The sequence below is a fragment of the Hippoglossus stenolepis genome, chromosome 3 (genome assembly GCF_022539355.2).
Source record: "Hippoglossus stenolepis isolate QCI-W04-F060 chromosome 3, HSTE1.2, whole genome shotgun sequence".
NCBI lineage: Eukaryota > Metazoa > Chordata > Actinopteri > Pleuronectiformes > Pleuronectidae > Hippoglossus > Hippoglossus stenolepis.
The window spans coordinates 22,305,107-22,326,248 of record NC_061485.1 but is presented as its reverse complement, the minus strand read 5'-3'; the positions used below and the strand labels follow the sequence as shown (position 1 = coordinate 22,326,248).

At 39.7% G+C, this 21,142-nt stretch overlaps 1 protein-coding gene across 2 annotated transcripts; it reads right to left on the bottom strand.

The window, feature by feature from the left end:
• Positions 1-449: 449 nt before the first annotated feature.
• LOC118105258 (monocarboxylate transporter 2) lies at positions 450-20,891 on the bottom strand. Of its 2 annotated transcripts, XM_035152801.2 has the most exons (6): positions 20,797-20,891; positions 19,534-19,754; positions 13,299-13,442; positions 8,652-9,467; positions 2,399-2,652; positions 450-2,299 (listed from the first exon to the last, which is right to left on the bottom strand). In XM_035152801.2, exons 2-5 carry the CDS (start codon positions 19,748-19,750, stop codon positions 2,447-2,449), a joined length of 1,383 nt encoding a protein of 460 aa, XP_035008692.1. In that variant the 5' UTR covers positions 19,751-19,754; positions 20,797-20,891; the 3' UTR covers positions 450-2,299; positions 2,399-2,446. The 2 variants fall into 2 exon arrangements, with proteins under 2 accessions (XP_035008692.1, XP_035008691.1); XM_035152800.2 differs by having other exon boundaries at positions 450-2,652.
• Positions 20,892-21,142: the final 251 nt, after the last annotated feature.

The window sequence follows — 21,142 nt, the reverse complement described above, 5'->3', positions numbered from 1 at the left end:
GCGTCCTGGACAATGCAGAAGGTGATGAAGGAAATGAGAACAGACTTTTCTCTAAAATAGGTCCATATGCAAGACAAATTTCTGAAATATGACAAAAATATATATATATATATATGCATCTATAAAAAAGATACATGTGTATTTTTTAAAGGTTGACATCATAGTATCAATGGTTCATTGTTATCCAAATGTGTAAGATATGTCAAAAGTTTTAATTAAGCTACAACAATCACACTTTTGATATTTAGTAAACTAAAGCTTCTATTAAATCCTCTTAACCACAATTCACTACACTGTGATCACATTCAAATATATACGCTTTAATAGACAACATAGTTTATAATGTGAAAATAAATACACAAATTTAAAAAAGTATTGTTTGCCTCCAGTTACTTTATGTTTATTACACACTTCAGTACTGAATGTAAAATAAATTGACAGTAAATAAAGAAGGAAAAAACTTTAATGGCAGGTAAAGTATTTCATGAACAAAATGTATTGCTGATTTTATAAAGTACACACTTCAAAGTCTAAGACAGATTTTAGTTCTGGGCCTGCCTCCCAAAAAGCTCAATACTGTAGCCATGGTAGCAATGTTGGAAACAGTGTTGGTTCTCGTGAACCAGCTGATAGACCAAACGAAACTTGAGGGGGACATTTAACAGTTTGTATTTTGTAGCCCTTATATTTCATATGTAACATTAGAACTTTGTAACATCTACATCAGAGTAAAAACTGCATGGAGGTGGAAATCTTATGATGACGCAGATGCTTTATGGAGAAAAAAAAAAGTCAGAAATGCAAACCAGGCATTTCAGGATGTTCGTGTGCGGCATTTACTGTGGGAGCAGAACTTTTATATTCAGATAAAAGCTGTTTGACCAACTAAAAGGAAAAGCATGATGAACATAATATGGGCATTTTAATATTTTTTATAGAGGGATTAGATTATTCTGATATAAACGGTGAGGAACAACAGAAAACAAAAGCAGACGTGCGCTCATGACCATGTGACAGAACAAAATTAACAATTCCTGCATTTCATTCACTCAGATTTACCCTCACATATTGAGGCTAGCTGCCTTTATTAGCCACAGTCATTCAATGTAATACAGTGAAGCCAAGGGAATACAGCACATACGCAATCCAGTGGTAGCAATAAAGAGCAGTGGTAAGAAAGAGGCAGTGTGTCATCACACACACGGCTATTCCTTAAAATGACCTCTAGGGTGCAAACAAACAAATGGACAACAGTAGGTGGATGGTAAACTGAGCCGAGACAGTACTTTTTACATAAAGCACCTTCTCACTGTCAAGCCCTCCCCAAGAAAAAATGTCTACAGTCAGCTGTTCTCATCATCTCTCACCAGCATGTGGACATGGAGGTAGATTCTAAATGTAAATGGTGTGGTTAATGTTAGATCAGCAATACTAGAAGCAATTTTTTTTATATAAACCAATGGCTGTATACAAAGATGGACGTCATGAAATACAAAAACATGTAAAATTTCTCTCGGACATGGTTTCTGTCAGTTTAGGTATTTCTTGCCACTGTGATGTTTGCATCATTAATCATTAATTATTATCCGTGTTAGCTTGGCTTCAGTTTTGAACAGTGGGAGGAAATGGAGACCTGCCCTCCATCTTTATATTTGGTCATTAGTATTAACCAGTGACATCATCTTGCCTTTTGTTGTTAATTGTTTGCTAAATAACTATTGTAATTTGGTCGTATTTGCTGCTAAAAGTGCCACAATCACCCAAACTGTTGTTAGCTGTACATAACTATCAAATATCACATCTGCTTTTTCATACAGCTGAATGAGGTATGAAAGGATGATTCTCTTTAAAAAAAAAAAAGAAAAGAACATAAAAGGTTGCATGACTAAAATCATTTTAAGAAACAGAATCCTTCAAAAATGTCTATAATTCATTCTTTCAGTTTAAGGTAGACTTCCTAAAAAGTTTCCATGATTCATGTTAAAAGTATCTACATTTAGACTCCACTGAAAGTGATGGGAGCTTCCTGCAGAACTTGCACCTTATTTATTTAATACTGGTGAGTGAATTCAATTTGAAGTAAAAACAAATGATGAAGTGTGAAGAGTTGCCTAAAAGGTCTGTGTTTGGAATGCAATGGAAGGTCGTTTTTGTAAGGATGCCAGAGGCCAATGACACGCCTAGAGAAACCAGACCAGCAAGAAATGTTACGTCAATGTCAATGACTACACTAGCTGGGCATTGCCAGACCAGTTCGCCTCGATTTTCAGGGGGTGTTATCACTGGTGGCGGATCAGACCTACATCCAATCAGAGTAACAAATATGTGACATAGTGCAGAGTAACACAAAAATGTAAACAGACTACAGGGAACAGTAGTTGTGTTTCGGTGGATTCACCTCTTCAGCCACGGGCTCAGTTCCTTCCGTCACTGCCTCAGGCGTACGTTATATCTGTACCACTGAGAGGCTCACCTGCTCCTGGTTCTCTGAGGGTTTTTCCTTCTGCTCCCTGTCCTTTTCCGTCTTCTCTTTATCTAGCATGTGGTAGTTGTAGATGTTTGTCACGAAGAGAAAGAGTCCGCCGGCCGTGATCACCGAGCCGCACATGAAGAAAAGGTACTTGTAGTCGCTGGAGATGTCCAACAATAAACCTGTGCGGAGAAATTATGATATTTCAAACTACTGGTCCATCATGACAAGCAAAACACAATATGTCACTGAATAGTATCTTCATTTGACCAACTTGACACGTTTGGAGAGGACGAGCAGGACCAAACTCAGATTTGGCTTATGTGTGAAAGAGAGAGAGCGTGAAGTGGAGCCAGACTGACAAGAGCCGTGTCAGAAACGACAGAGGGCCATTACACCCTTCCTGGATCTCACTGCATCTCTGGGAAGGCTATTTGGACGGCTGCTACCAAAACGAATCAGAGGAGAGGCCCATTCTGAGAGCCATAAATACCGAGACCAGATCTGCAGACAAGTGACAAATGTGGTGTAGATCAGACGTAAGCTTCCAGGTTTTCAGAGACTTAACTGCATCCTCCCCGACCCCCCAACACCCACTCACCTCCAGATATGGATCGATGGCCGAGTGTTGCCATCTCTCTGAATCTATGATGGTCTGTGTGTTCAGGTCAATTAAAATCCCCATTTATATCATTTCAGAACATAATTAAATGAGTGGAAGGGTTTTTTAATATCGGAATCATTTCGATCAAGAATATGTGTTTCATGGTCAATAGTCAGGACCCATACTATCAGACAAAATTTCAAAAAAGTAAGTAACAGGAAAAGAGTTGTCCTTCCTTGCATTTGTTTCATGTCTCACTATAGAAACACCTCCTGTGTGACCTCATCAGAATGGGCCCTAATTGACTGGCGCTAGTGTGAGGAGGGGATGGGACCCTCAGCCTATATAATAAGCTGACAAATAGACTGTATATAAATATGGACAGCATATCTCCACTTCTTCTCACTATCTACAAGTGAAGCCAAGATAAATGAACCACAGTTTGCACAGTTACACAGCTACAGTCAAACTAGGTGGAAAAATTAACACTTGAACATGTGATAAGATGTTCCAAAAAATACAGAAACCATCTTTGAGAAAAAATTATTAGATGTCAATTTTGACTTTTTTGTTTGGTCCATGTCCCACCCACTAACATGGAGGAGGCAGGGTTTATGATCTATACTGCAGCCAGCCACTGGGGGTAGTCGAGATGCTTTGGCTTCACTTTTGGAGAGCTATCATGTCGTCCAACTTTATGTACAGTCTATGGGCTGACTTAGAATCATCTTTTTGTCATAACTTTAAATTTCTTGTACTGATATGGACCAATGGGTGTGTTTGGAAAGTCCAAATAATCTCCTTTCCTAACCACCAAGGAAAGATGTGAAGGAGAAGCCATATGGAGTAAGGAAAGGAGAACCACTGTGCGGAGAAAATCTGATTCCACTTACACTCTGCGATTGTTTTGTTTTTTTAAACAACTGTATTTATAACAGCAGATACGCAATAAATGTACGGTACTCTGTGCTGTAGGCTGTGTGCTGACAGTTATAATAAAGTTTCATTTTTAAAACAGAAAAGATTCAGTTTATACAGAGGGAATATTTTATCATTACCAACTCACAGGAAATAACCAAATAGATTTAATTGAAAATGAAAATAAAACAAACGGGACTAAAATGTTGAAATAATATAATAATGATAGGATTATACGCGGAGAAAACATTATATAAGTGGAGAAAATTATTTTTTCAGTGCTTTCTACAATCTTTCTACAATAAGCTTGTTGCTGACTATGATTCCTGACTGGACAGATGTGACAGAAGAAATCAGGAGCTCAAACAATCATGTGAGGATTCAGTTCTGTATCATGTCATGAGAATAAATTAGCTGTTTTGTTTTGTATATTTGTGAGGATGTGTTTCCTGTGCGATGTTGCCTATGCTAAAGGAGATAAGTTAGAAAGCAATGAATCCCCTTCCCTAATCATTTAGAAATCGTCATCAGGCTCACATCTTTATGGAAGCTAGTTGATGTAAAATGTACATGCATAGCGAATTGTTAATCAAAACTGTTTTATTAGAACCAAAAATGTGTGTGATGAAGTAGCCAGCTGGACTTTAATGAGTAGACGGTTGTCTGGATGGCAGCCAGAGTTTCTGCTTCCCATAGGTTTTCATGATGAAAAGCTGGAGGAAAATGTGAAGCTGCACACCTTTAGTGAGCATGAATATTTGCATTTTTGCCATAAATTGTGGTTTTAAACATCAAATGGCTCGAAGTGTCACACTCCTCTGCTTTCTTTGTTCCTTTAGATCTAGAGTGATCTCATAAATGACCTTTCTGGAATGGAACTGACAGAAATCGATAAGAGAAAATTCCTTTTATCATATATTATATAAAGATGAAGTCTCTTCCTGACAGAGGCAGTCAGCCAGCCAATTTGGGAAGCGGAAATGTTATTGAGCTTCTGATGAGGTCAGGAGGCGTTCCTATAGTGAGACACTCGCTCCTGCTAATCAGAGACTGGGGTTTATTCCTCTGCATCATTTGATAATAAAAAAAAAAAGTGTTCAGTTTTTCAGTGTGGAGGAAGTGCTTAACATTTTACTTAAGTTAAAGTACACATAAATAGACAAAGATGTTCTCAAGTATATGTGCAAGTACCACATTAAGTTTTCCACTTGAGAAAAAGTACTTGCTTTTAGTGTATTTAAAGTAATAAAAGTAAAAGTAACTTGCCAAGCGTAGCCTGCTCCCTAATGCAATTATCTGTGATCTACTACATCATTAGGGCTCGTGGGTGTGTTGATGTTGTGATGATGCTGCTGCTGCGCTTTGCTCTCGTTAAAGGAGGCGGAGTCTTATGTTTTCGGCCCCCTTTGATTGAATCAATTCTCCTTTCATCATTGATGACCTCTAAAAATCGAAAAACTTGTAACTCTGTGTCTTGTAGAAAATGTAGTAGCAAGTACAGATATTTGCTGGTATATGTAGAAGAGTAAAAGTGAAAAGTACCAGAAAATAAATCTACTTGAGTAAAGTACAGATACCTGAAAAATGTACTTAGGTGTAACTAAGTAAATGTATTTTGTTACATCACTGCAATTTATTTTCACCTCATCAGCAAACTTCAGCTTTTGTTCTGACTGCTGAGAGTTTTACTTAACATTGTAAGAGGCACCTTTATTGCGTACCATACAATCGATTAATTTTATAGGGCAGTTTCCTTCCTCGTTCATCTTAAGTACACTAATTATCATCTTTACGACAGATCGTGATGATGTTGATGTTTGTGTGCGTGTGTGCACTTACAGTTGAACACTGGCAGGAGTCACTCTGCAATTGGATCAGTTCCAAGAATCTCAATGACAGCTGCATCGTCTGATTGATAGCACTCATCTGATGCATGTACGCTGGCCTCATTAAGACTATCCCTGATTGGCTGAGCAGTAATTAAGTCCATTTGGTGTAGTCACCTCTTTTCAATGCATTCACAGCTTAATTATGGCCCAGGTACAGGACTTTGACGACGAGAGTTTGAACTGAGCGTCATTAAACACCCAAAGCAAAAGGCTAATTACACCCACTTACCTCGCTTTCTCCTAATTGGATTGACCCGCAGGTTTTGAGGGAGCAGTAACAAGCAGCGGAGTTGGGGGAGAAATAACGATTGTGCCCTCTGGAGGAGAACGTTAGACGTGCAGGGAGGCACTTATTTACCCTATTAAATGAGCGCCTCGGAACACAGTCGCACCAGACAAACTGGGGGCCTATAAATTTTCACCTCATTAAAACCTGGGTTGGAGGCAAAAGAGAAGTTTGTCACTGGGACGATATGCACAGCTGATGAGCAGGTACTCGACGTCCTCTGTGTATTTGTCAGGGACACTGAACAAACTCAAGAGTTGGCATACTGATTGTTGCACTGACAGCACATCAGTTACTGGTGAGGAAGCTTCTGTGTGCCATTAAACAGATTTAAACTGCATAACACTAACACTCATTACACGTGCAGATGGATGTTTTAATGTGGACCTCTGTTAGGGCAGTGTGTGGGATTATAGAGACAAAGAATATTAAAAGACATGTGGTTACTGTAATGCTTAATGTTTATATTTTTGTAATTATATTTTCACCTATTTGAGAAAAGGGTTAAGAGTTAATGGTTTCAGCAAATGGTGAATCACCAGACAACAAACTGGTAAACTTTGCAACATGTTTGAATTGAACTTTATGAGCATCGTCTTTGTTTCATCATTGGTGTGAATCCAGCAAAATCTTCACCTCCTGGTCTGTGCAGGCTATAATTACCTCTGCCAAGGAGGTTATGTTTTCGTCTGTGTTTGATTTTCAGCTTTTCGCAGAAACTAGAACTAAACTCGTTGGAAGGATGTGGTATGGGTCAGGGAACAACCCATTAAAATTTGGTGTGGATCAGGGGGTGGATCCAGGACTTTTTTTCGCACCGTCTTTAACATTACGAGATAAAGACTGCATTTTAACGTTTTCATTGATTTCTTCGAAAGTAATTAATGGATCGTCATTTAAAACAAATCTAGCCTATTTTGGAGGCTGACAATTATTAATCAAAAGATGCTTATTATTTTGCAAAAGATTCACTGATTAAAGGTTCAGTGTGTAGAATTTTGTGACATCTAGTGGTAAAGCTGCATGTTGCAGTTGAATACCCCTCACCTCACCCTCCCCTTCCAAACATGAAAGAGAACCTGTGGTAGCTTCAGTTGTTATAGAAAACTCAAAGGGTGTTTAGTTTGTCCAGTTTGGATGACTGTGAAAACGACGGTGGTCTCTGTAGAGAGGACCTGCTCCTGTTGTAACTATAAGGTATTTAAATATAAAGGGCCCATTCTAGGGTAAAGAAAACAACCATTTGTACAATTAAGTTGTTCAAACACGGGTGAAAACATTACTAGGATTATTTTATATTCAATAGCAAATCGATCCCTTTCACCTAAATCTTACACACTGGACCTTTAACCAAATCGATTGATCCATTTTATTAACAAATAAAAGTGCAAAGGATTCCCAAGCTATTGTACCACACTGTCATCGACAAAGCCATAATTGCTCAAGGTCTATAAAGCACTTACAAGTTTTCATTCAGTCAATACAATAAAACAATCAGTGTAAATACTTTTATACTCAGTTGTTTCATAACCTTTATGAAGTTTTACTTTACCACCTTATATCCATATGTATCAGTGATGTCACTTTGTAGAAATGCGCTGATACTCCAGATCTGGAGCTGTGCTGTACTTGTTATACAGTTTGTTAGACATGTGTCCATTTGAATGGTTTTAAAGACCATTTCACAACAAAGTAGCTGCATTAGCATTAAGCATCAATAAATTCACATGCTTGAAGAACTTCTTCTCTGCCTGCCTCAATTCAAAGTGCTTTTGCTCTATTGATGAGAAATTCTTACTGAAAAAATATTTTCTTTAATGGCTCCCTTCTCAAAGACAGTGTCTATCATTACATTCAAAGCCTCTCTTTTTACTGAATCAACAGAAGAATGTTTTACAGTGGGATTTTCAAAAACTGCACCAGTCTTGAAAATGTCTCGGAAGCAAAGAGGGTAAACTATCAACCTGATTATGCAGTAATTCTGACCGTGAAGATATGCGTCCAACACTTTCATCTAAAGCTGTCTCAGACACAGGAGTGCTGGAGTTGTACATCAGCAGACGATAAGAGCTTTTTCTCCTATTTGTTCTTTTAAGCAAAAGAAGTTCAGTAATTCTGAATTTATGCTGTGAAATAAAATAATAACACAAATCCCCATTTATAATACCTATCCAGAGAATCATTTAATCTATAAATCAATAATGTCCATTTTGTATATATGATCTGTTGAGCTCTGTGACAGGCAGTGCTGTTATCAAGGAGACATGACTGCTGGAGCTCCCGTGCGGAAAAAAACGTAAGGTCATCAGAAAATGCTGTTTACTTGTTAGTGTCTTATTCAGACTATTGTCTTTATCTGTTTTATATCAGCATGTTGGTGTTCATGTAAAATGGTAATTGAAAAGCATTTTTGTGTTTTTAAGCCAGTCAGACTGATTCTGTGTTTTGTGAAATGGATAGTTTATGTTGAGTGTGTATAGTTACCTGCAGTAGGTGGTCCCAGTAGCATGGGGAAGCACTCGATGATGGTGACCATTCCAACAGCACTGGGGAAGCACTGACTTCCCATCAGGTCCATCAGGCATTCAAATATGAGGGCGAAGACCATGCCAAAACCAATGCCGAAAAACACTGTGTATCCTATCAGGAAGGCATGGGACTTCAGCAGCGGGCACAGTAAGTGGCACGTACCATTGAAAACCATGGCAAAACTGAAGAAGTACTGGATTCTGGGCCTGATCCACTTGCTGTTGGCCAACAGGCCGGTGCCAGGACGAACAAACATGTCCACAAAGCCCATTATAGAGAGCAGATAGGCCGCAGAGTATTCGTCTACACCCTGGCTGATGGCATAGGCTGGCAGGAACATGATGGGCGCATAGGCTCCGAAGATGAACATCATGTTTCCTATGAGGTAAAAGACGAAACCTCGATCCTTGAATAAAGACACATTCAAGAAGTTCTTAGCCTCCTTCATGCAGCCTCCTTTTACCTTAGTGCTGCACTTGTTCGGCTCTCCTTCCACCATCTTGTGTGATGCAGAAGAGTTTGGCTTACAGGGCAGAAGAACTGGTCTCATCAGGGCCCCGGCGACGCAACAATTGAGCATCAGAGCCCCGAGGATGAGCAGACTTCCTCTCCAGCCAAACCTATCCAGTAAATATTGGTTTAGAGGAGCCACTAAACAAAGAAACACCGGACTCCCGGCCATGGCCAGTCCGTTGGCTAGAGGACGTCTGGCCAGGAAATATTTGCTGATGATGGTGAGGGATGCATTCAGATTCAAGGAAAGTCCACAACCTGTGTGAAGAAAAATAAATAAATACACAGTAACTTTCCAAAAATATTCAGTAAGAAACTCTTGTTGAACCCAAACTCCAAAGGGCACTTGCTAAATCAAATTAAGAGCGATTCGGCATGGTGCTCATTAAGGTTCCATCTCATTTCAGTTGTGCCAGCTAAAATCTCATCACAGAAAACTGAATTAATTCAGAAATGACTTCTCCAGTTAAATGGAGAGAAATTAGACAGTCTGGGTAACATGTTCACTCTCCAGTGTTTTTACCAATAAATCAATTCAAGATGGAGAGCTACAGGTTGGTGTCGGGCTGCTGTATTCTGTCTGTCGATTCATTCCTCTGGTTCCAAGAGAAAGCTCTTGGAAAAAAGTTGTTCTACTCTCAGTCTGTCCAAACAGAGGACTAGCAGAGGAAGTTTCATAGATGTGGAATTCAGAAACAGTTTCTTCCATGAAGAGGAAACAGCTGTCTTGATTTTACAATGTCATTATATATAAATATAAAAGTTGAAGTGTAACATTATTATAAATAATTTAATAAATGACCCTCTGTAATCTTTTACTTGAGGAAATCAGACTAGACACTTCAGTCTGTTTTTAAATCATCGTTTCAACGGTACTTTTACCGAATGGCTTTTGCATGATAGTTTTTTGCTATCACTTGTTTCTTTTATCCTTTTCTTTTGCCATCACTTTTAAATGATGTTGGATTATTTATCCACTGTCCTATATTTTAGATTTGTATTATTTGCTATCTTTGATTTGTAATGGCTGTTTTGAAAGGTGCTATACAACTAAAGTTATTATTAAGAAGGTTATTATTAATTTATGTAATCACAAATAATGTGGCTTCTCTGAGTGACTGGATCAATATTTTAACTGTGTTACGTAACAAGTTACTCTAAGCACTGTGTTTGTTTGATATGAAATCAGATTTGTGAAAGGTAGGCAAACATGCGTTTGTCTTTCTCTCTGTTAGCTTGCAGGATTATGCAAAAACTACTGAATGGATCATCATGAAAGATGTGGTGTGGGTCAGAGAACAACCCTTTATATTTTGGTGAGGATCCAAATCAGGGGGCGAATCCTGGATTTCTTATGGAGTTTTTTCGCTTTCTTTAACATTGTGAGTTTGGGTGTTTTCCATAGTTTTGTAAATCATGGACCTTGATGACAAAAAATTCATTTAGGGGACTGATATGTATGAGTGTATACAATGTGATGCAGATACAAACAAAAGTATGGATCTAGTGAATTTAAATGTGGTTTCATAAGGACTGTTAGGCCTTGGTGACTTGACATTCAAGTTATCTTTGAATGATTTAGATTTTGCCCACACACACACACACACACACACACACACACACACACACACACACACACACACACACACACACACACACACACACACACACACACACACACACACACACACACACAATTTGCCTTAGTAATTGATATATTTTCCCACAACATTACCTATATGACCACCCAATTCATTTTTGACTTTAATACAGTACATCAGCACATTGGACTTAAAAAACACAAAAAGACACATCACATGCTTCCATCACGCTGATGTGACCGTAGACTCCAGAGGGTTCATCTTTTTCACTGTCTATTCAAGCATACTTTTTTAATACATATTCAAAGGTGCAGTAACAAGGACACGACCCCTCAGATTTACAATAAGATATTCAAATCAAAGTTGTTATAGGTGTATATGCTATAATTCATGCTTTTATTTCCTCTCTCCTTGACTACTGCAGGTCTCTCTATGCAGGAAAAATAAAGTCAGCCAGCCTTGTTTCACCTGACGCTGCTTCAACATGCAGAAAAGATCGCCCTCTCTTCTCTGAACTGGCCTCACTGGTTACCGTAGAGAATTACACAAGTACAGATGGATTTTAAGATTATTGAATTTGCTTTTAAACCACTGCATTGATGGGATGATATCTCGGAACTGCTCGTCCCTTATTCTATCTCCATTTGTTGGAAACACAGGCGACCAAATCAGAGGAACTGCCACCTGGGATTTGAACCACAAACCTCTTTAGTAACAAAAGGCAATAAAACAGCTTAATAAACCACTGCCTCTCAAATATCCCATGTGTAAGTGCTTTACTAAAGAATCCACTATCCCCTGCACAATATTTCTTTAGCATTGCACGGCTAACAGCTTTTTTTTTTTTACCATTTTGATGTCTCCTGTCACTATTACAACTTTTTTTTCTCTATTAAACCTATTTCTTGAGCAATTTATCACTTGAACGTCCTCTGTTGACCCACATACTTTAAAATATGAACCTTTCAGAGATTGAATGTCTATACACCGACCTCTGCGCCTCGTATGAATCCACAACTGCTTTCTGCAACCTTGTATAATGACAATAAGCCTGACCTTCATTGTTCATGCCTACTTCAGAATCCATCCTCTCCTACAGGACATGAGGATAATTGCTTACTGCAAGCCACTCACTGATTCTGTAAAGTTTTTCAACTAATTGGTTATCTCTTTGAATCCGTCAGCATCTGTGCATGCATGTGTGCACGTGTGAGCATGTCTGCTAGGTAAGTCTTCCCGATGCCTTTGTGTCAGTGTGCCAGGGCACCGGGGAGCAGAGCAGGGCTCACACATGCTCCCAGGCACCACACGTGGTCTGGCCACTTGCTGGGCCTATTAATCCTTCACAGCAGTCCTTGGCAGGGTAATGAGCCTCACTGGGTGGCAGGGAAGCCCCATGTGACATCCATAATGGTAGCCTATGGGAGAGTACAGAGGGCCACGTTAGGACCATGCTCTCTGGGATCAGGGACACTTCTGTCTTAATTACTGTCCTGGCTCTGTTCCCCTCAGTGCTCTAACCGCACCCCAGGAGCCGGGGCAGGTGCCAGGGGCCCCTGACAAACTGCACAGCAGCCCAGTCAGGAGAGGCTGGTGTGGTAACCCTGTTGTCGTGACAGAATCTGAAAGGAGGCAGGCTGCCAACCTCCCAACCACATGGGGGCTTCACTAGGGCTGATGGGAATGGTAAGAAAGAAAGTGAGTAAGACGGTCATCCATATTGTGAAATTAGCTGGCTCGTTTACTGGATTGCTCAGATCTCTTGGTCAACCAAGATCCCGTTCACACCTCATTAACAATCGTCCAGAGTGATCCAATCGCAAGTGGTAAGAAATAAGTTCAGGTCTGAACACACCCATATGCATCCTGAATGAGTCCTGAGATCCGATATCTCAAACCACATTCAGAAGTTGTCTGTGATGCATGCAGCCACATTATTTTCGCTGGTGTCCTCTGGCCCACTACAGTTTCACAATTAATCAAACATATTTTCATGCCTCTCAGTGTCCATACGTTAATTTGTTTGCGGCCACAATATCAACTTTGATCAATACATAGTGATTGATACTTTTTCTCAAATTGGTAAAATCTTTAATTCAGCCCCTCCTGACTCCTCGCTCTCTCTCTCTCTCTCTCTCTCTCTGACACATCTGTAAACGCAGACTGGGTAAAAACAACATCATTTAGTCTTTATGAACAGAAATAAGGTAAGTGATTATTTGCCTATAGAGCAGGGAAGTGATCACAAGTGGTCACAGGAGACACATTCATGGCGCATGGTAATGCCAGGCGTGAACACATGTACTTGTCCACTTGTGATCAGATCCCTCAGGACGGATGTTGATACCAGGTCTGATCAAGGCCTAATTTTCTATGGATTCTCAAGGTCAACATCGAAGTAGTAGAGTCTATAAAACTGGTGAAGCAGTGTCACATGAAACTGGAAAAAAAGACCAATATTTCATTAAACAATATCCAAGAAGTGTACCTCCAATGACGCCGATGAAAAAGTAGATGTAAACGAGGGAGTTCCCAAAGGAAGCCGTTACCATAGAGACCCCACACATCAGTCCACCCAGCATCACCATTGGTCGGCTTCCAAAGCGATTGACCAACATACTGCTCGCAGGTCCTGCACAGAAGAGGAGAAAGGATCAACATTTAAAAAGGTTACATCTCAATACAACAGTTTTAACATTTAGCTTCCACTCTGTTAGTGTTCAAGGACTCAGAGAACAAGTCCTCAATCGACTGAGTGATGGAACACCTCTGTACTTTCGCATTTACTGCAAAGCAACTTGGCAATTCATTATACTCCCCCTGATAATGTCGAATACTACACTCTGTGATCAATCAGCAATTAAACAGCCTTTTATATTCTGTCAGTCTTCCCTCCATCTCATAACCTTGCCTGAAAGAGTGAAGCTCCAGCACCAGCCTTTCAGCAGCGTGCCATAATGAAAAAGTCATTATTCTCCTCGGTACCAAGACCAATCCTTTGAATACATAATAATTTAAGTCAAACATAGAAAAATTGGTAGAGGTTCAAACTAATACAAAGGCTGCCGTGATTATTGAAGGCTTCACATGCTGCTGCTTTTCACGGCAGTGGTAGGTGTGTGTGGATGGTGATAACTGAAAACAGCCCGGTCAACAGTAAGATGATTCAATATTAGACAAACACCTACTGTCTTCACCAGGATGTTTACCAGACTTGATTATCAATTTCTCCGCACGTGATAAAACCACTTTTGTCTTAAATATGTTTATCTGTGTATGTTTTGTATTACTTCAAATGTGCCAACATGTCTGTAATCATTCTTTACATTTCCTTCTTAATTACAAGTTTATATATTATAATTACCTGTCAATTTCTTAAGGTAGACAGACGTAGATAATGTTTCAGTAACAGTATTTACTTTACAACTTATCTGTTTTTGACCATAGGGGCAGAACTCTACAACAAGCTCTCTCACACACACACACACACACACACACACACACACACACACACACACACACACACACACACACACACACACACACACACACACACACACACACACACACACACACACACACACACACACACACACACAAATCTAAATTAATATATATTCATTTTAGTGTCCAGTCTCTACAAGTTTCTGATAGAAATACCTGATTCATCACCTGCTAAATGCTGAAATATCTGTATGAGCACAAAAAGGTTATTCTAATGGCATTAATCAAATATTTGTTTATATTTACATTACTTGTTGTACTGTACATATCTCATATGGATGAAAGATTTCCAGTTTTGAATGATCCAATATCGTTTAGTTTTTTTTAACTGCAGAATAATTCTGACATTTGCATCTTCTCTCAGTGAACATGCACATTTGCATTAAACGTCATATTGCAGTGGCTTCTTGGTGTAAGTGGTCGAGTTAGGGCTGTATGATCTGCAAGATGTCTATTTTGTAGAAATCAAATCAAACCCTGAGAGGTGCTACAACAATGGCGTTTATAATAATAATGGGTCACATAGCTTCTTTACAGTAAACCTCTGCAGCCAGGTGGGAGCAGCGAGACTGACCAAAACATTACGTTGTTGGCCATGAAACCAGAACAAGAAGCTAAAAATGTGAGAAAATACTGTCGACCTGAGGTGGTCTGCAGAGTCTGGTTATAGTTCTGTGCCGGTTCTACCACTAGCAACTTCTTTCACATTACACAGTCATTTGATTCTCTGTAAATATAAATATATTGTTGAGTGCTGCTTGCAAATGCATTTGTGTTAAAATTGTACTTCACAGTTTTGGATGCTTGATGCTACTTAACCATTTCTGATGGTCCTCATTTTACCTAATATTAATGTTCTATATTCAGCCCTCCTGTTGAAAATAAGACAGAAGGCAGCAAAATACTGTAATCCAAAAAAAATACAGTTTAGAAAAACAGTATAAAGAGGGTTTTTTAAAATGAACATTTTCCTTTTGACCAATATCAACAGATATTGCTTGGATGTGAAATACTAGATTTTCTAGTTTCATGTTGAACTGTAAAGAACCTCTCAGCAGCTTTACCTGCTGTACCACTGTAGCTACTGTACATGAAATAAAAATATCCATCCTGCTGTTATACAGTTAACCAGACGCCTGCAGGGGTCAAACATAGATCATCTTCCTCACTGTAGCTGTGTCACAATAGGGCATCTCCCACACTCTCACCATTTCCACTTCTATTATAACTTTATCATTTGGACTCCTTGAGTCAGAGGTTTTCTGAAAAGGCTGTCATGCCTCTCCCACGGGGACGAGGCATCAGACCCCAGTGTGCTGAACCCTCCTCTGATATATACCCCTGTCTTTCTACTCCACTGGGTGACATTGCTGAAGCCTTGCCAAGGACAATATGATAAAGCCCTGTGCCTCAGCCACAGTGGAGGGGAATATTTCACCAGTTAGGCCTCTCCGAGTTAAGTGCAGGTGAGTCACACACCCTCTTGTTCTGTAACCTTGAAAGCGGCTAATGATGAATTCATGTGACACGACACACGACTTTTATTTTGGCACGTTTCATGTCATCTAACGAGTTCTCCAAAGTACGTTTACAGGCTTGTAAAAATAAGTGATCCACATTTCTCTGATTGCTTTGCCCCTTGTGGAAGCAGTGGTAAGCCATGTGGATCTTATTTGACACAGGCCCAGGAGCAGATCTTTTTGCAACAAATGCATGACATTCACCCGTCCAACACAACAAGCTTTTATTTTGTATAAATGAGCGACATATTGCAACATTTTAACCACTGACCCATCAATAGTATCTTGTATTTAAAGGAAGATAAAAGGTCTGCCCTTATGTTCAAGACACAAATCCACCAAAACTGCCTTATGGTTGAAACAGTGGAATTAGTTGAGGCTAGCCAAGGTCTGGACAGTAGGGCCAAAAATGTGTCAAGATAAAAATATATCAGTCGTAATTGATAACTATCATGTTCACATTATTATTTCATATTAGTTTAAAGACTGGTTTTCTCTCCTGAGTGAAGGTTGTGGTTTTAAACTCTTCTCTATGAGCAGAGAATGACAAACACTTGACAAACAGCAAAACATTTAACAAATCTAAGGAATACAATTCTGTGTTTAATCTCCTCACTGTACCAAAACAAAGCATATATCTAAATTGATCCTTTGTACTGCTATTGATGAAAATTATATTGCAAAAATGATTGAGATGCCCCATTAATGGTGAGATGTAAAGCAGCAACCTAGAGGTTTTGAGTTTGCTGTCAAACACGTTAGATAGCTTTCAGATTTCTAACAGAGCCAAGCTAATTTTATGAGTGTAAATGATGAAATAAGAAAGATAAACAGAAGAAAGACACTGTTCCATAACTAAGTAATCTACTGGGAAGGGGCAATTATCTGAAACGCTCAATGACTATGTTTTGGCATCAATAAAGTAGTTCCATTCCTATGGATGAGGAGCCTGTGTTTCATCAATCAATTTATCTGGTCTCAAAATTATTAAATCTATCGGAGAGAAGTCACAAAGTATTACTTTTCTCAAATCTTAACTTTAGTTTTTTGAAAACAGGTAAAGAGCTTTACCTCTTGATAAAAAAAACAACAACCAATAAATCAATCAGTCTGAAAAGTAACTGATTGTACAAAGCTGGTTGTACAGTCTTACTGCTGCAGGGAGGAACGGCCTGCGATACCTCTCCTTCAGACACTAAGGGTGAATCAGTCTGTTGCTGAAGGAGCTGCCCAGTGCTTTGATGGTGTCCTGCAGCGGGTGGGACTGGTTGTCTATGAGAGAAGACAGCTTCGCCATTATCCTCCTCTGTCCCACCACACTGGGTCAAGGGGGTATCCCAGGATCGAGCAGGCCCTCCTCATCAATCTATCCAGTCCATCCAGTCTCTTCCTGTCAGCAGCTGAAATCCTGCTGCCCCAGCAAATAACTCCAAATAACTGGCCGATGCTACCACAGAGTTATAAAAGGTCTTCAGGAGCGCCCCCTGCCCTCCAAAAGACCTCAGTCTCCTGAGCAGATACAGTGTGCTCTGGCCCTTCTTATAGAGTGTGCTGGCATGATAAGTCCGGTCCAGTTTATTGTTTAGGAGAACACCCAGGTACTTATACCTTATATCCCCTTTGCGGCTGTAGCATGGCAAATTTGCTTAGTCGGACAAATAAAGGTTTATATTATATTACACTCCCTCCAAGTTCTGTTACACACATCGCATTACTAACAGTCAGGTTATTACAATATATTCTGTTTGAATGAGTTAGAAACAGGAAAAACTAAACTCTCAAATGACATAGTCAAACGGTGTCAGGGTGGATAGTTTAATTAAAGTCAGGCGAGTCGTACATGCGACCAACATCCCCCTTATTACGCAGCCTCAAGCTATGTTAGTGGGTTCAGTCAGTCATGTGAAGTCAATTTCTTCATTTTCTATCTTGTCCAAATGAGTCGACAGCACAACCATACACATTCTATGGGGAGAGGACAGATGCCAAATTGTAAAAAGGATTTTTCCATTTGCTAAAACAGTTTTTTAAAAGATTTTGGCCATAATGTGACTTTATGAGTAAAAATAAAAACCACTAACTTCTTATTCGCTCTTACAGATATGCAAGGCTGCAGTCAATAGTTAGGTTGTGGTCTGTTAAAGTGCAAATTCAAACAGAAGCTATAAGGCAATGTAAACAGTTCTTGATCAGCATACCATTATCGGTGATATGGCTTGAAGGTGAGCTTGGTGGGTCAGCGCCGAGGCACATGAAGTATGTGCGTTTCACTCTAAAACTCATTTGATTTTTACCAACATAGATGATTGGATGATCCCTGCCTCCTCGCAGCAGGAGGCTGGGGTTCCCAGCATCATCCAGCACATCACACAGCTGGGCTCTGCTTTGAACTTTGGAACGCCACTGGCGCCCCGATTGAAAAAGGCTGGGACAGTGGAAGGATCACGTCGCTACTGGGGATGATGTCAACAGCTCAGCAAATTATGAGCCTGCACATGAGGAACCTCAAACTGTGGTTTACATGTCTCAAACTACATCCAAGCCATGACAAGATTTACATCTCACCCAGCTGTTGCCATGAGGGAGTGAGGCAAAAAAGGTGCGAACCATATGTTCACAGACACATATCTGTCCAGCTGCAGGTTTCTCAACCAGTCCTTTGTAGGTGGTGCTGACCCATCACATCAATCTGCTTGAGCTGTTAGCGGTTCAGAAGGTGTTGCATCCTTTCACAGTGGTGGATTACTTAAACACACAGGGGGTTGTAAGGTTCCTCCACCTGCACAGGTTATAAATACTGAAATGGCCTGATTTCAGACAGGATGTTCGGGGGTGCACTCAAGGTCGAGGGGAGCCTCTTGCCAGGTGTGGTTGCGTTGATCAGACAGCAGTTCATCCAGCCAGTAACCGAGGAGGGGGATGTACATGTATAATGTCCTCTTCGGTTCTCCCTGAGAGCAAGTGATGCTCCCCAGATGAGAATGGAAGGTAAGACAAGAAGGAGAGTTCTGTGTCTCATTTCTGTGTTTTGGACTTCCTTGGAGGGGGGCATATGTTTCAGAAGCCGTTGAGCAGTGAATAGACTGGGGCTTTATGGGGAGCACTGAGTGCAGTTGCTAGCCTCAAAGGGGTTAACCAATAGATAAGCCCATTAGAGGGGAACACACATACAAGAACTGAAATTTGCTATTTTCGCGCTGCCATCACCACAGTAGGACCTCGATTCAAATCATTTGTAGTAAAAAAAACTATTTTCATAACAAGTTTTGGAATTATTTGATCATGAAATACAATTGAAAACCAAGGTATTTGGGGAGAAAACTAAATAATGAACATATGAGCTTTACAAATGCTGTGATGTGAGTGACAATGGCTGTGACTGCACCAGACAACCAGCTACTGATTGGTCATTGATAGCAAGTAGATAAAGAATAAACTTTGATACTGTATTTAATTCAGCTTGGAGAAAGAAAACCAACAATAAATTAATTTAAATAATTTGTTGAACTGAGTTAGCTTTTGTGAGACATGTTTCTGGACTAGAACATTATCCATAACCATTAAGTTAGTATTAAGTTCATTATCAAAGATCATTAATCTGTGGACAATCTTGCTGATAATCATGATTATTTTTCCAAATGATTAAACCAATGGGAATTTTTCTGACCATTAGAGCATTTACTGACTGAATCAACTCACCGCCTGCATACATGACTGCCAGCATGATGGAGGAAATCCATGCTATTTCACTGTAGCTGGCCCCTAAATCCTCTTGGATTGCTGTGAAGAAAATGGACAGGACTTTTGGCGTGGAGTAGGCGAACCCGATGGAAATGTGAGCCCCGAACACAACCATCCAGCCCCAACCGCCATCCAGAGGTTTGTAGCCCAACGAGTCCGGTGGTGAGGGTGGCATGTTCCTGTTCAGACAGGGGAAACAAACATATGTGACACTTTATTATCAAAATATATGTTATACCTGGAACAAAAAGAGCCTAAGCTTTGTCTGAAAGCAACTTATGATATGTGTATTCTGTGTTGATATTTTTCCATGTCTAATATCTTTCCAAATTTGTCTTGTGTTGTTCTTGCATTTAACTAAAGTAGAAGTGTGAAGCATATTGGGCTTTCACAAATTATTCCAAGGAACAAACATGAGGGTGTCCACAGATTATTTTGTATCTTCTAGAGAGAAAAAAATGGAGAACCTCTGCCATAGAGTCGACAGTGTACCATCTCTAAAAATCATAGCACGGAATGAATTTCAAAATAAAAGACTGAAAACAAACTAAACATATCAAACCCAAGTAAAATGGCACATAGTTTTGCTACATGTGCAAACAAAAACTTTTTTTTCATTGTTTTGATTTTGGGAAAGATTTGATTTCATATATCATGATTGCAAAAACAAGAGCGGAACTGTAACTAACCATAACATAAGCATTTGATAGAAACTATGACAAGTTTGGTGAGTCACACAAGTTTTCTTTACTCATCACATCAAGCTCTCAGTTATACTGACTCTGAGTGTGGTGGTCACATGTGACCTTTAAGTGATGATCTTATTTTTTACTAACATCTAGTGCAGAGGCAGCATGTGACAGTGTGTGTGGCTAATGAAGACCACAGCGTTATTTTTACACAACACGCACGCGCACACGCCCACGCGCACACACCACATGTAGTTAGTTCCGTATATTAAACGCTATTTACGAAAAAAACCACAACAAATATTTACGACAAAAGACAGTGCGCTCACTTATTATCCTCGTGTGAAAAATTAGCGTGTGAATTCTTAAACTTCAGGCGCTTTAGTTTGAAAAGACGAAGACGTAAAGGAGATACACGTGGACGACTGGAATGAACCAAACACATTGACCTCGGTGTGAAACTCTCAGTGTGAATTATTATTGTTAAAGACGGATTAGCTCGTGTGTTTTCTAAAGTGTGAGCGGACATTACCTTTCATTCAGCGTCTCCACAGCTCGGCGGCTTGCCCACGAAGTTTCAGCCTCCTACTTTACTCCACATCTGGTCACGTGGCACAGCGACGTCCTATGGGGGTTTGACTACATTCATCAATCTAACCCTAGTGTTACTTTTGACTGTAGAGATGTTAATTCATATTTGAGATATGGGAGTCGCAACATTGACTTAATGATAAACCTAATTATAACCCATTCAAGGATGTTAATGCAGGATTTCTGTGTATTCAAATAATTTAAAATGAAATTTTCAATGAACGGTAAGAAACTGTTCACCCCTTTTCCTTTAATTTCTCTATTTAATATGTAAATGGTAAATGGTT